Source organism: Triticum dicoccoides, chromosome 5A (genome assembly GCF_002162155.2).
Source record: "Triticum dicoccoides isolate Atlit2015 ecotype Zavitan chromosome 5A, WEW_v2.0, whole genome shotgun sequence".
In the NCBI taxonomy this organism is placed as follows: Eukaryota; Viridiplantae; Streptophyta; class Magnoliopsida; order Poales; family Poaceae; genus Triticum; species Triticum dicoccoides.
The window spans coordinates 247,709,111-247,722,395 of record NC_041388.1 but is presented as its reverse complement, the minus strand read 5'-3'; the positions used below and the strand labels follow the sequence as shown (position 1 = coordinate 247,722,395).

The 13,285-nt window shown below is 53.8% G+C and overlaps 1 protein-coding gene across 2 annotated transcripts in view; it reads left to right on the top strand.

The window, feature by feature from the left end:
* LOC119300823 (tryptophan decarboxylase 2-like) overlaps positions 1 to 12,749 on the top strand; it is a 28,968-nt gene extending 16,219 nt beyond the window's left edge. For both annotated transcript variants that reach the window (XM_037577710.1, XM_037577709.1), the window contains 3 exons: positions 11,952 to 12,075; positions 12,215 to 12,352; positions 12,440 to 12,749. In XM_037577710.1, the coding sequence (XP_037433607.1) occupies positions 11,952 to 12,075; positions 12,215 to 12,352; positions 12,440 to 12,562 (385 nt within the window). In that variant the 3' untranslated portion in view covers positions 12,563 to 12,749. The remainder of the gene's footprint in view (positions 1 to 11,951; positions 12,076 to 12,214; positions 12,353 to 12,439) is intronic.
* The last annotated feature ends 536 nt before the right edge of the window (positions 12,750 to 13,285 follow it).

Below are 13,285 nucleotides of genomic sequence, written 5' to 3'. Positions count from 1 at the left end.
TACGAGCCCCCAGGCTTCTTCGAATTCGAAGATATAATTTTGAGGGTATTTTTGTTGAAAAATAGCGCCTGTTTGGTTTTGTGTCGAACATTTTGTCTAAGGTAGGTTACAGTTGGACTCTGAGTTGTACGGTGTGTAGAGTGTAGACAGGGTACGGAGTTATGTCCTTGTAGGACACTTGTATCCTAGGCCTCCTATATCATGTGGGGGTAGACACCTATATCATGTGGGGTGAACCTATGCCAACATAATAGCACAGACACACAGGGAGAGCCAGTGGCGTGTGCCAGCGCCAGGGCGGACAGGGTGCAGTATTGCATCAGTATCATGGGGATGTAGCCGAGTTCGGTGAACCTTGTTAAAATCTCGATGTCATGCCTCATGTGATTGCTTGTCCTCGGTAAGATCAACTGCATACCTCAGTTTTTAATTTTAACAAGTGGTATCAGAGCGAGGTTGCACAAAAATCTGCCGGAAGCGGTCTTAATACCGGACAAAGTCGTCGGCGAGTTGTGATCCAGAAGCAGACATTGGTCGTATTGTAATCTTTACTGAAGCAATCAAGAGGAGCAGGTCGATTGCTCGATCATGGTGGTGGTGGAATCATGTAGCAACAGGTGTTCTCAATGTCTGAAAGCCGATGAGATCGATCAAAGTGGCTGCCGCATAACGTGCACACTCCAGCGCGTGGTGTGGCAGCGTGGAAGGGCCAGGCCTAGAGGCCCTGTCGGTGTACAGAAGTAGGGGCTCTCCTTTTAACCCCTTCACTTGTGCACGGGCAGTCAGAGCCGCGCCCGCGGCCACACTTAACAAGGCAGAGGAGGGAAGCCAGAGGGAAACCAAAGCATAAGACGACCAAAGCAACGCCAAGGCCCAAGGCGCAAAGAGAGCAAGAGGGCGAGGTGGACTCCCCCGGCAAGACCCTTGTCGGGGTGGCTTCCGCAGCCTTGGCAAGATCCTTGCCGGGGCAACTTGCCTGACGCCAGCAGAGCGCGCCACCCTTGAGCCCAAGGGATTCCAACACCATGTTGGAACCAAGGCTCGGGAGGCACCTCCGTGGCGGCATGCAGATCTTTGTAGAGATCTTAGATACGCAAGATCAGATGAGGACCAGAAGACGACGACCCCCGGCGAGATCCTTGCCAGGGACGACCACGACGCCATGGCAAGACCCTTGCCGGGGGCCCGGCAAGACCCTTGCCGAGGACACCAGCAGGGCCGTAGCCAGGCCCACGTCTGCCAAAGCTACACCGCCGTCCCCAAGCAGCTGCTAGCTCAACCAGCTGGGCGGGCACCTGCGTGGCGACGAGAGGCCTCTACACCGACTCAGCAAGCACCTGCGTGGTGACATGCAGATCTTTGTGAAGGCTCCACCACCGCGCCAGCCCAATAGCTAGCCAACGTGGTGCCACGACACCTCGTCAGCTCAGACGCGTGTCGGAGCCAGGCGTGGCGGCGACAGCTGGGACGTGCTTCCTTGCCGTCCCCGATAAAGTGAGATGGGCACGTCGGCAGCGCATTAAATGCGTTTGTCCGACGGGGCCAGAGGATAGACTCACCTACTGTAGACCTTTCCACCTCCTGTGTGCCACTGTGACAACCCCTTTTCGCCTATAAAAGGAGGTCCAAGGCGTCCAGGAGGGGGATTCGGATCTTTTGGGCAAAGTTGCACCCCGTAGCTAGCTCAAGAACACTCTCAATACACCCACCAAAGTAGGACCAGGGTTTTACGCATCTTTGCGGCCCGAACCTGGGTAAACGATTTGTGTGCTTCCTGTCAGACCCGCTCTTTTCACAACCCCGCGCCCGCCAACCGTAGAAGGGATCCCAGTGATCCCATAGGTGTCGATTTCCCCCGACATCTTTGGCGCGCCAGGTAAGGAGGCGCAGTTGTGGGAATCTGGCCTGGACGAAGCAACGGTTTCGTCGTGGTCGTCACTTCAAGCAAGGAGACGACCGAACAAATGACGTCGTCGGTGGACGTGGCAAATGCTCACGCAGCGACAGAAAAGCTAAGTCATACAAAACCTTGAGTAATTCTTTTTTACATATATGGTTATCGTCCTCGACGATCTTACCCTGTGTATGGCAAACCTGCACGCAATAGGGCCCTACCACTATTGGCAATGCCCTCATTCTGTTTCGAGTCCGCTCAACAGTCTGAGTGGCTGCGTCAAGAACGGCAGGGCGACCTTCTGCAATTGGCAACGCTCTTGTTCTGTCTCGAGTCCGCTCGACAGCTCGAGCGGCCGCTTCAAGAGCAACGAGGTGGTTCACCCGGCAGGAAGCATGCCCGGCAGGCCATTGAGGATCCATCCTCAAGACGCCGCCTAGGCTTCCGCGCCGGCAAACCTACCCGAATAACGTAGGGCGGACATACAAAGGGAAATCGAACAGGAAAATAACATGCATCATTTCAAAAGTACTGCAGAGTTATATTACATCATTTGTCGCTGCGGTTCTAAATAAAGATAAAAATTGTCTTGGTCTTGAACCTGCAGCGGCGATAAGAAACGGGGTGCCTAGTCCTGGCGCTGGCCTTGTACCCTCCGAACTCCGTCGATGCGGCTGATGACGGGCTTGATGCGCTCCTCGAGCGGCGCGGGGTCCACGTCGTCCGGCAAGCTATCCAGCGAAGCTTCGAAGTCAAGGTCAGGGTTCCAGTATGCTATCTTGGTGAGGACCTTGGTCATGGCGCCCCGGCAAAGCCTCCGGGCCTCTTCGGCCAGAGAGGCCGCCCTGTTGGAGTGGAACCGCTCCAGGGCCCCGAGAACACCCTCGAAGAACAGATTTTGCCTGGCGTTAGGGCTCACGTTTGGCTCTGGGATGTACCTTACGTTTGGCATCCCCATGGAAGCCAGTTGCGTGGTGATCCTGTCGGCGACATCGACGAGGCGGCTGATCCAGAGCTTCTCGCCCGCCACGAACTATGCGTGGCTGGCGGCGTCGTTCTTCTGCAGATGTTTCTCCTCCTCCAGAGTCTTGGTCAGGGCCCCCTCCCGGGCCCTGACCTCCGAGAGCGTCCCTTCGAGGCCCTCCAGCTTCAGCTTCAGGTCCTTGGTGGACTCGTTGGCCGTGGAGAGCAGCTCGGCCTTCTCGAGGACTACGGCCTGCGCGTCAGCCAAAGCGCCCTTGGCCGCGTCCCTCTCCCCCGTCAGCTCCTGGGCCTGCCGCTTCAGCCCGTCACGCTCCGCCTCCAGCTCGTTCACCTTGTCGGCGTGAACCTGGGCCTGAGCATTGAGGGCCTCCTTGTGCCTCTGCTCCAGTTCCCGGGTCCGCTGCATGACGAGCTCTTGGACCTCCTCGTCCTTGTCGCGGAGTGTCACGGCGAGCTTCTCGGCAAGGTCCTCCTCCTGGGAGTTCAGCTCGGCCTGGTGCCGGAGCCGAGCGGCCTCCTCCTTGGCGGCCTGTCGACTCGCCGTTTCCTGGGCCTTCTCGATGTCGGCCTGCTTCATGATGAGCTCCAGCTTGCGCTCGGCCAGCTGGTCCTGGACGGCCTTGAACTCCTCACGAGCCTGGCGGAACCAAGCCTGCGCCTCGGCGACGCGCTTTTCGAGGTCCGCCTTCGCCTTGTCCACCGCTGTCATCCTGGACTTGGCCTTGTCCAGGCGGGCACGGTGAAGTGCCTGGAGCTTGTGGAAGCTGGCGCTCATGCTCTGGAGGAGCCGCTCTTCCTGAGAACCGCCGCCGCCGACACTCGGTCCGTCGACGACCTCAAGCCCGGCGGCGCCAAGCACCTCATCGTCGAATACCTCCCCCTCGGCAGGCGCCCTGGCGCTCGCCGTCCATGGGAGGTGGACAAACAAGTCGCCCACCTTCAGATACTTGCCTGAGCCTGGGGGGCGGAGGAGGGAGGCTGGTCGTCGACCACCACCTCCTCGGCAGCGGCCTTGCTGGCCTTCCCGGCAGGCCCCTTGCCGGGCTCCCCGGCGGACCCCTTGGCGGCATCCTCAGCAGTGTCCTTGGCGGCCTCCTCGGCGGCGATCCTCTCGGCCTCCGCCGTGGCGTCCTTGGCGACATCCTCGATGATGGTGTCTGCGTCCTCCCGATTCGCCGAGGGAGGATCTGGATATCAAGAAGGGGATGAGGCGAAGCCAAGGCCAAGATCTAGAAAGAAGAGAAAAAGAAAAGGGATGGAAGGCAAGTGGCTTACCCGTGCCGGGCTGGGAAGAAGAGGCCCCCTCCCCGCCAACATCTGGCGCCGAGGTGTGGCCACCAGCGCCCAAGCTTGCCTCCTCCTCCTCAGTGTGCATGGGCTCGGTGCTTGGCGCCCTTGCCGGGGACGCCCCTCGGGGCGGCGTGGTCGACGGAGGCGGCGTGTTGGGGGTAGCCCTCAGTGGCTCCTCCTGCTGCTGTCCTCCTCCTGCGATCACGGCAAAGTCAGCGCCAAGGATCGTACCCCCGACACACGTTGACGAGGGGCGGGTGATGAGCTTACGCTGGGGGCTGTGCCGGGGGCTGCTGTCCGGACTGCTCAACACCACCAGCGGTGTACCGGAAGTGCCTGCCGGGGGCTGGCCGCCCGCCGAAGACCTGGCCCTCTTCACCCTCTAGGCCAGTGTCTCCGCATCCCTGCCAAGATGAAAACAAATCAAGACAAGTGGCACGGTCCGAAGGGACGGAGATGACAAAAGTCGAGGCACTTACTCATCCTCCGCTTCTTCCGCTGCCTTCCTCTTCCTCCTCGGGCTAAGGGACCCGAGGTCGAAGAAGACCTCCGTGTCGTCACCTGTGGGAGGAGGGGAAGCAGGTGGAGTTGGGGGACGCTTGGACGGAGAAGGGGCAGCTGCTTTCTTCTTCGCCACCGCGACCTTCACCGCCTTCCCCGCCGCCGCGGCCCTCGTCTGGCGCATGGACGCCTCGGGAGTTTCTTGCGGTTGTGCGGCCCTGCCGGGCCGGACCGGCTCGCCAGAGACGGCCCGCCGCAGGACACGCCCTCTCCTCGTGACCGGGGGCTTGACAACCTCGGCCTCCTCCTCAGACGACTCGTCGGCGTCATCTTCGATGAGAGGGGCCCCGGTGCCGGCGCCGCTGGTCTTCCCAGCGGATTCCACCCACTGGGCGAGCTCCTTCTCCTCCGCGGCCGTTGCGGCCTCGTCCTCCACGCCGCTAGCGCTGCCGGCCTCCCTGGCGAGCTCCGCTTCCGTCGCCCTGGCGGCAATGTAGTCCAACTCCGCCTGGGTGGTGTCCTGGACGAGCAGCGGCTTGGCGCGGACATACCCCTCCACCAAGGTGTCGAAGAACTCCTGCACCTTTTCCTCCTCCGGCTCGGCCCAATTCGGGTTGAGGCCGTGTGCGTTGAAGTCCGGCATCATGGCAATGATGTCGGACTGGCGAGAATTGTTGCTCAGCGGGACTACCCTCGCCGGCAACCCAAACAAGGGCCCCTTGGCGACCTTGCCGGCCTTCGCGGCCTTGCCGGACCTCTCGGCTCTGCCGTCGCGGCTCACTTCGAGCTGAAAGAGCCGCTGGCAGAAGTGAGCATGCGCCAACACCGTGAAGTTGTGGTTCAGGCCAGGGCGGAGCCGCATGATGTCGGCCGTGTTGCTGAAAAGCCAAGCCGGCCTCCCCTTGTTGTGCAGAGGAGCGATGCGGCGGCAGATGAAATCCGCCTCGATCATCTCCAGGGTGAGGCTGGCAGCGGCAAGGCGGTGGATCCTGGTGGTGGCGACCGTGAGCTTATCCTGGGCATCGACGTCGCTCGAGTCATCTCTGCGAGCCGGCGGCGCCTGGCGAACCTGGCAGAACTCCTGTGGGTCCTCCTCAATCCAGCACCATCGGCTCCGCCACTCCTCCCACCTCCCCATCTGGGCGCCCTCTGGATACGTCCCCCTCTCCAGGGCCCTTGGGATCCAAGTGACACAGCCAGAGATGGCGCCCCTCCTCTGGATCCGAGGGTAAAAGTAGTGGCGGAAGAGCGCCGTGCTGGGGAACACTCCGCCAAAGCCCTCACAGAGGTGGGCGAAAAGAGCCATGCACGCTACGGCATTCGGAGTAAAATCTAGAAGGTGAAAGCCGTATGTGTGCATGATGTCGTTGAAGAAATCGGAGAAAGGGGGGCAGAGGCCGCAAGAAAAGTAGTCGATGAAGAATGGGTACCAATTCGGGGCGGCCTTGGCGCAATCCGCAGGGATGACACGCGTGGCTGGGTGCCCCGTCTTGACCCCCCACAGCGGCCTGAAGTTGTCCCGGAGGTGGACCACGTCGACCGTCGAGGGAAAGTAGGCGAGCTGCGTCCGCCGCGCCGCCGACTCATTCTCTGACGGCTCTGTCCCTCCGGCGTCCTTGGCCGCTCCTTTGCCCTTGCCGGTCTTGGGTGCCATGGCGGCTGCGAAAGGAGGAGGGGGAAGGGCGGCGAAAACGCAGTGGCGGCGGGCGAGAGCAGAGGCGTGAGGAGGAAGGAGGGGACGGCGGTTCCGAGATTGGAGAAGACGCAGGGGGTAAATGAGCAGCGCGCCCGTGGTCGTTCCTTTTTACGAGGAAGGCGCGGGCCGCCTCTTTACCATGATGTGACGCATGCGTGCGGGAACCGCCCCAGGCATGACCCCCACGTCACGCACGACCCTCCACGTCGCGCGTTCGACGCCGGTCGTGGGGAAGCGCAGCGGACGGGAAGTTACTGCGGTAAAATCCGCCCCACCTGCCCGCGTACCGTTCTAGGCCTAGCCCAACAACGCGGCGCGCTTATGTGTGGCTCAGGCCCGGGGGCTCCTGTCGGTGTACAAAAGTAGGGGCTCTTCTTTTGACCCCTTTACTTGTGCACGGGCAGTCAGAGCCGCGCCCGCGGCCACACTTAACAAGGCAGGGGAGGGAAGCCGGAGGGAAACCAGAGCATAAGACGACCAAAGCAATGCCAAGGCGCAAAGAGAGCAAGAGGGCGAGGTGGACTCCCCCGGCAAGACCCTTGCCGGGGTGGCTTCCGCAGCCTTGGCAAGATCCTTGCCGGGGCAACTTGCCTGACGCCAGCAGAGCGCGCCACCCTTGAGCCCAAGGGATTCCAACACCATGTTGGAACCAAGGCTCGGGAGGCACCTCCGTGGCGGCATGCAGATCTTTGTAGAGATCTTAGATACGCAAGATCAGATGAGGACCAGAAGACGACAACCCCCGGCGAGATCCTTGCCGGGGACGACCACGAGCCACGGCAAGACCATTGCCGGGGGCCCGGCAAGACCCTTGCTGAGGACACCAGCAAGGCCATAGCCAGGCCCACGTCTGCCAAAGCTACACCGCCGTCCCCAAGTAGCTGCTAGCTCAACCAGCTGGGCGGGCACCTGCGTGGCGACGAGCGGCCTCTACACCGACTCAGCAAGCACCTGCGTGGTGACATGCAGATCTTCGTGAAGGCTCCACCACCGCGCCAGCCCAACAGCCAGCCAACGTGGCGCCACGATACCTCGTCAGCTCAGACGCGTGTCGAAGCCAGGCGTGGCGGCGACAGCTGGGACGTGCTTCCTTGCCGTCCCCGATAAAGTGAGATGGGCACGTCGGCAGCGCATTAAATGCGTTTGTCCGACGGGGCCAAAGGATAGACTCACCTACTGTAGACCTTTCCACCTCCTGTGTGCCACTCTGGCAACCCCTTTTCGCCTATAAAAGGAGGCCTGGGGCGTTCAGGAGGGGGATTCGGATCTTTTAGGCAAAGTTGCACCCCGTAGCTCGCTCAAGAACACAAGAGCACTCTCAATACACCCACCAAAGTAGAACTAGGGTTTTACGCATCTTTGCGGCCTGAACCTGGGTAAACGATTTGTGTGCTTCCTGTCAGACCCGCTCTTTTCACAACCCCGCGCCCGCCAACCGTAGAAGGGATTCCAGTGATCCCATAGGTGTCGATTTCCCCCGACAGGCCCGAGCTGCGCGCGAGGCCTAGGCAACATGGAGAGCGCGTGTGGCCCAAGCACGGGAGCAAGAGAACACAACCCATGCGAGCTGAGGCAGCAGGCTGATTGGCTTCAAGACAAGACAAGCACGTGAGAGGCTGCTTAGGCACGAGATTTGTTGGAAAAAAGACTGCCAAGGCTAAGCCCAGGTGTTCGGTCTTTTCGGTTTGCTCTGTCCGGTCTTTTCAGTCTTTCATAATTGACGACCGAAATTATTTCGGTCTTCTCAGTTCTCCACTATTCAGTCTTCGGTTTTTATAGGATGGTGTTCGGTCCCGACCAAACAGACCAAATTTTATGCTACAACTCAGACCATGTACATTATAGTACTAGTACAAGTGTATGCAAGCAGAACTCAGACAAGCTATGTGTAACAGGTGTATGCAACCAGAATTCAGAGTTCAGATAACATGTGTATATAGTAGGTGTATGTAACCAGAATTGTGCCATAAACATCCAGAGCAGGCAAAGGATTGTGCTAATTGTTCCATAAATATCCAAAGAGTTGTGCTAATTTGGTCTACCTGGTTTATTCGGTCATCCAAAGATGAAGACCGGTCCGACCGGTCTTTATGGGTTTGGTCTCGGTCTTTACGGGTCCCGTCTTTGGTTTTTATGCCCGGGCTTAGCTAGGGCCAGTGTGTGTACAGGAGCAGTTTGGCTGGATCAACTTTGGTCTTTTTCTGCTACAAGGTGCATGGAGAAGCTACAACAACAAATAGAAACAATAAAATAATATTGTGCAAAAGCTTGAAACACGTGGACAGGCTACGGACGCGCACGGACAGCCGTGTCAATGGTTGCAGTCGCACAAGTTCTGTAGGGGCATCGAGTAATGCATGAATATGTTGGGCTGACACGATGTGGGATGAAGCATGATTGCAGTGGCACAAGTTCGGCTCAAGTTCGGCTGAGGTCAGACACATAAGGCGGGTGGGCTGAATAGTCCGGCGGATTGACAGGATATCGGTTGGAATAGAAGACGGTGGTGATATCCGCGACAATGACATGATGTTGATTGTGGCCGACTTCTAGGCGTGGAAACAAGAGCGCCGCCCCGAGGGCTTGTGTGCTTCGACATGGTGAGTATGCGGGGTTGATTCAAACATCAAAGCATGGAAATGACGGTGACCCAAGGGTGGACTGGTCATTCACCATGGCGTCATGTTGAAGGTGGAGCTGGAGTCTGAGGAAAGACTTCACTCGACACTGAGGAGGGGATACGACATAAATCGATGGAGAGTCGAAGCCTATTTCGGCGAGAAGCGAGTAACATATTGTTCGGGCTGGAGCACAGTGGTCTAAAGGATGCGTGAACTTCGCAATCGGTCGGTGATGATCGGTGGTTCTCTGCAGTGGGGGTTGGTGGTGTGGGCTAGCTACCCAGGAGACTTGACCGAGACAGCCAAGGCTCCAAGCGGTGATAGTGGCGAGGCGTGCGGCAAGCACGGGACATGACGACATGCCAAGGCATTGGTGGTCAGACAAAGTGTGCAGAGGGTGCTGAAGCAGCGTTGGCCGTACCAAATTCAAGTTGGTGACTGAGTCTATCGATACCGGGAGATGGATGCGAGTTGACCATGGAGAATCCGAGAAAGTGGTGGAAATTATGAAATGTCAAAAACTTGAAGAACATATGACCGTATACTTTGTGGTGTTCAGTGTACATGACAAAGTGCGGATGACAAGTACAGAAGGAGGCGGATTGCTATAGTTGTGGGCATGTAAAAGACTATCCGAAAAAGAGGGTGAGACGACCGCGAGGATGTTGAGTTTGAGTAACTCTTATATGTGGTCCAGTAGTTTATTTGTTCACTTCCATGCAGATCTGCAATTAGTGTGTGATGGCGTTGAGAGGATACTCTAAGTTGGGAGCGAAAACAAGAGTAAAGAGGAACTTTATTTCTCTCGAGTGTTGACTGTGGTCAAGAAAAAAAGAGACTCTAGTTGCAGGTGGAGTCGTGTGGAGTCTGGGAGTAGCAGTGGTGCTCATGGAATAAGCTCTAGTCCAATGTGCATTGAAGTTTGACACATACACGAACTCAAGGTGGCGAGAATATTCGCCAAGGTAGAGTTTGTTGGAGTATCGAATATTTTTTACAATGGTTGGACTCGAGTCGTACGGTGTGTAGACAGAGTATGGAGTCATGTCCTTGTAGGACACTTGTATCATAGGGCTACTATAATGTGTAGGGGTAGACACACAATGTAATCAACCTATACCTAGTAATAAAGAGGGGACTGTTTCTGCCTGTCCGTAGCGCATTTTGCAGAAAATCCCCTGAATTTTTAGGGAATCAACCCGCAGTCCACCCTTAAGTGGCAGCAAACAATTTTTTTCACAAGTGATAAGTGCCACACGTCAAGTACGTGGCACTCCGGCTCTGACATTTTTTGATGACAATTCCAGTCATGGCAAGGATGGAAAATTCCATTGACAGGACAAGTTTCTGTCAAAAATAAATTGAAGCACGAAAGTTGCCATGCTTGGCAACTAAAGTTGCCATCCTCGCGTCATTAAATTTGCCATAAAAATGTTTAGAGTTGACATGTGCTCGTACCTGATGTGTTGCACTTATCAGGCCCCCCTGCCTTCGCTAGCAATTAACCAACAGTCCACCTTTAGGTGACAAGAATTAAAGTAAAAATCCCTTGATATTTGGGTTCATCAACCCGCGGTCCTTCTACAACAAATGCTTTTCAAAAATATTCATATCTTTTAAACCCTAACTCCAATTTTTAACATGTTATATATGAACTTTGATTAGAAAAATATGTAGAATCTAAATATGATGTTACCTGTTAACCATTTTTAAAATGCTTTTTAGGGTGCAACCTTAATTAATAGCGCATGATCTGTCTTTTTTCATACCGGCGCCAATCCGGATTGCAAATGAACACCTCAACAAAACCAGATTGGAGACGAAAGAAACCATCAATAATCACGCATGCACGCCTTAAAACCTCATAGGGGAAATAAGAAAACAGATTGCTCATCTTATGCCGAGAGAGAGAGACGTCTTAGGATTGACCACATTCAAACGTGTTGTGGTTGTGTGAGCACTGAGGACACTATCGGTGAGGGTGGGAAGGACACCGTCGGTGAAGGCGGGAAGGAGGATAAATGGCAACACATATGGGATACCATGGTCAAAGGACCTGGACCTATTGGGGTCTTGAGTCATGGTTATTGGGTTAGGGGCATGTGGTATTTTTTTTCTCCGGTTGCAATGCACGGGTTCTTTTGCTAGTGCTAACATCATAGCACATGGACGCAGGGAGGGCCGGCGACATGTGCCGGTGCCCGGGTGGCTGGGGCGTGGCGTTGGTATTATCATGGGGAGGAGTGCACATAGTCAGCCCCAGCGGTGTAGCTAAGTTCTGTGAACCTTGTTAACAAATCCCGGTGTCAACAAATCTCTGTGTCGTGCCTCGTGTGATTACTCAGTAGATCGACTATGTACGTCGGATTAATTCTAACACCACGTAGGCAAGCCATAGCTGGGTAGGACCTGCGATGAACCACTTATCCACATTTAGGACCTAGATATGCATTCTCATACTTATGGGACCGAACTGACACAACTCAAATACTTTCAGGACCTCCGATGCCTCTTACTCTAATCTATGCAAATGGAATTGAAATAATTAGACAGCTTACCCAATTACTTTCTCATTGGTACCCATGGTGTTGACGTCATTGGATTGAGTTGCCATACATGATCTTTTCCCTGACCAAGCCATTTATTTTGGTGTCCAAAATAATTCAAGAAATGCATAACTAGCGTGACATGGATGCATTGAAATGATTAAGAACCCAACTTGTTCACCAAGCAGTCAAATATGGCTATATTATCAAAAGAACATGAACCAGTATGGCTATTATAGAAAGAAGAATCTTACAATTAATGTTGTTCAGCACCATATATCCATATAGTTGACCTCTGACTTTCTAAATGCAGTCACTATGACAGTATGAGTCATCGCACTGTTGTTGACATTATATGTGGTAGTTCCTTGCATGACAATTAAATTGATTTCTCTTACCAAGTGGAACCTTTCTTTTAGATCACTCAAGCTATGGATGGTCTTGAGGCTTTATGGCGTGGAAAATCTGCAGAGTTATATCAGAAAGCACATACAGTTGGCTGAACATTTTGAACAACTTGTACTATCTGACTCAAGATTTGAGGTAAAAGAATATAAATATATATATATATATATAATGATATTATTAAACTCTCTCTGCTGTAGTTTAAAGGCACATCATAGTTTATTCTTCAGTTGGAAATCTTTATTTTACAAATTTCTTATTTACTTCATTAATTCAGGTTGTGACTCCGAGACTTTTTTCCCTTGTTTGTTTCCGCCTTCTGCCCCCAACTTCTGAGGATGAGGGTGGTCGTCAACTTAACTATGACCTAATGGATGCTGCTAACTCAAGTGGGAAGATCTTCATCTCACATACGGTTGGTTATTAGCAATCTGTCGATGATCTGGATATCTGTTCATGAAGCATAATCCACTGATTTCCTTTATGGTTCCTATTTCAACAGGTTCTTGCTGGTAAGTTTGTCTTGAGATTTGCGGTTGGAGCACCGCTGACAGAGGAGCAACATGTGGATGCCGCTTGGAAGCTCTTGCAAGATGAGGCCACCAAGCTCTCAGGAAGTGCGTAGGTTACTATAATGGCAATTGTTCATTGATTAAGCTGCACTGTTCAGGCCTATTATCATGATAAGCTTTTACAGCTGCTCATACAAACAGTTTCTGAAAGAAACTTGGACAGTTGAAATACGAAACTACTATACGCATGCGATCTTTCCTTGTCATGTTAAATCCAATGCTTACTGAACTTTCATTCCATGCGCCAACGGCTTGATTTGTCGTATTGGATAGGAATCAATCAGGAAAAATCCTTGAAATAATATTAACCCCCATATTAGTCCGAAAATGAGCACATTAATTTGACCTGGGAGCAGTTATTGCGATAGTCCAGCTACCTAACCACCCAAAAATCAGCCAAATTCAAAATTTGGTTTATAATTTATTGTTGGAACTAAATGGTAGAGGAGGATCATTACGTTGTGTGTTAATGGCATGTAGAAGATAGCATGATATACATTCGACTCTGACGCAAAATAGAGTTCTATGTTTCTTGACGCATCTGCGGAGCAGAACATGTCACATATATTTGGCATGCATCGTCCATGGAATATTTGATTTGATGTGCACCTGTGTTTCTTTACGTTCATGTGCTGGTTTAAACAATGTTGGCTATATGCATATTCCAGAAAAGGGTGCGGGTTTAGAGAATGTTGGCTCAGACTGTAGAATGTAAAATCTTGTATTCCCTCCGTTCCTAAATACACAAGTCTTTTTAGATATTTTAAATGAACTAT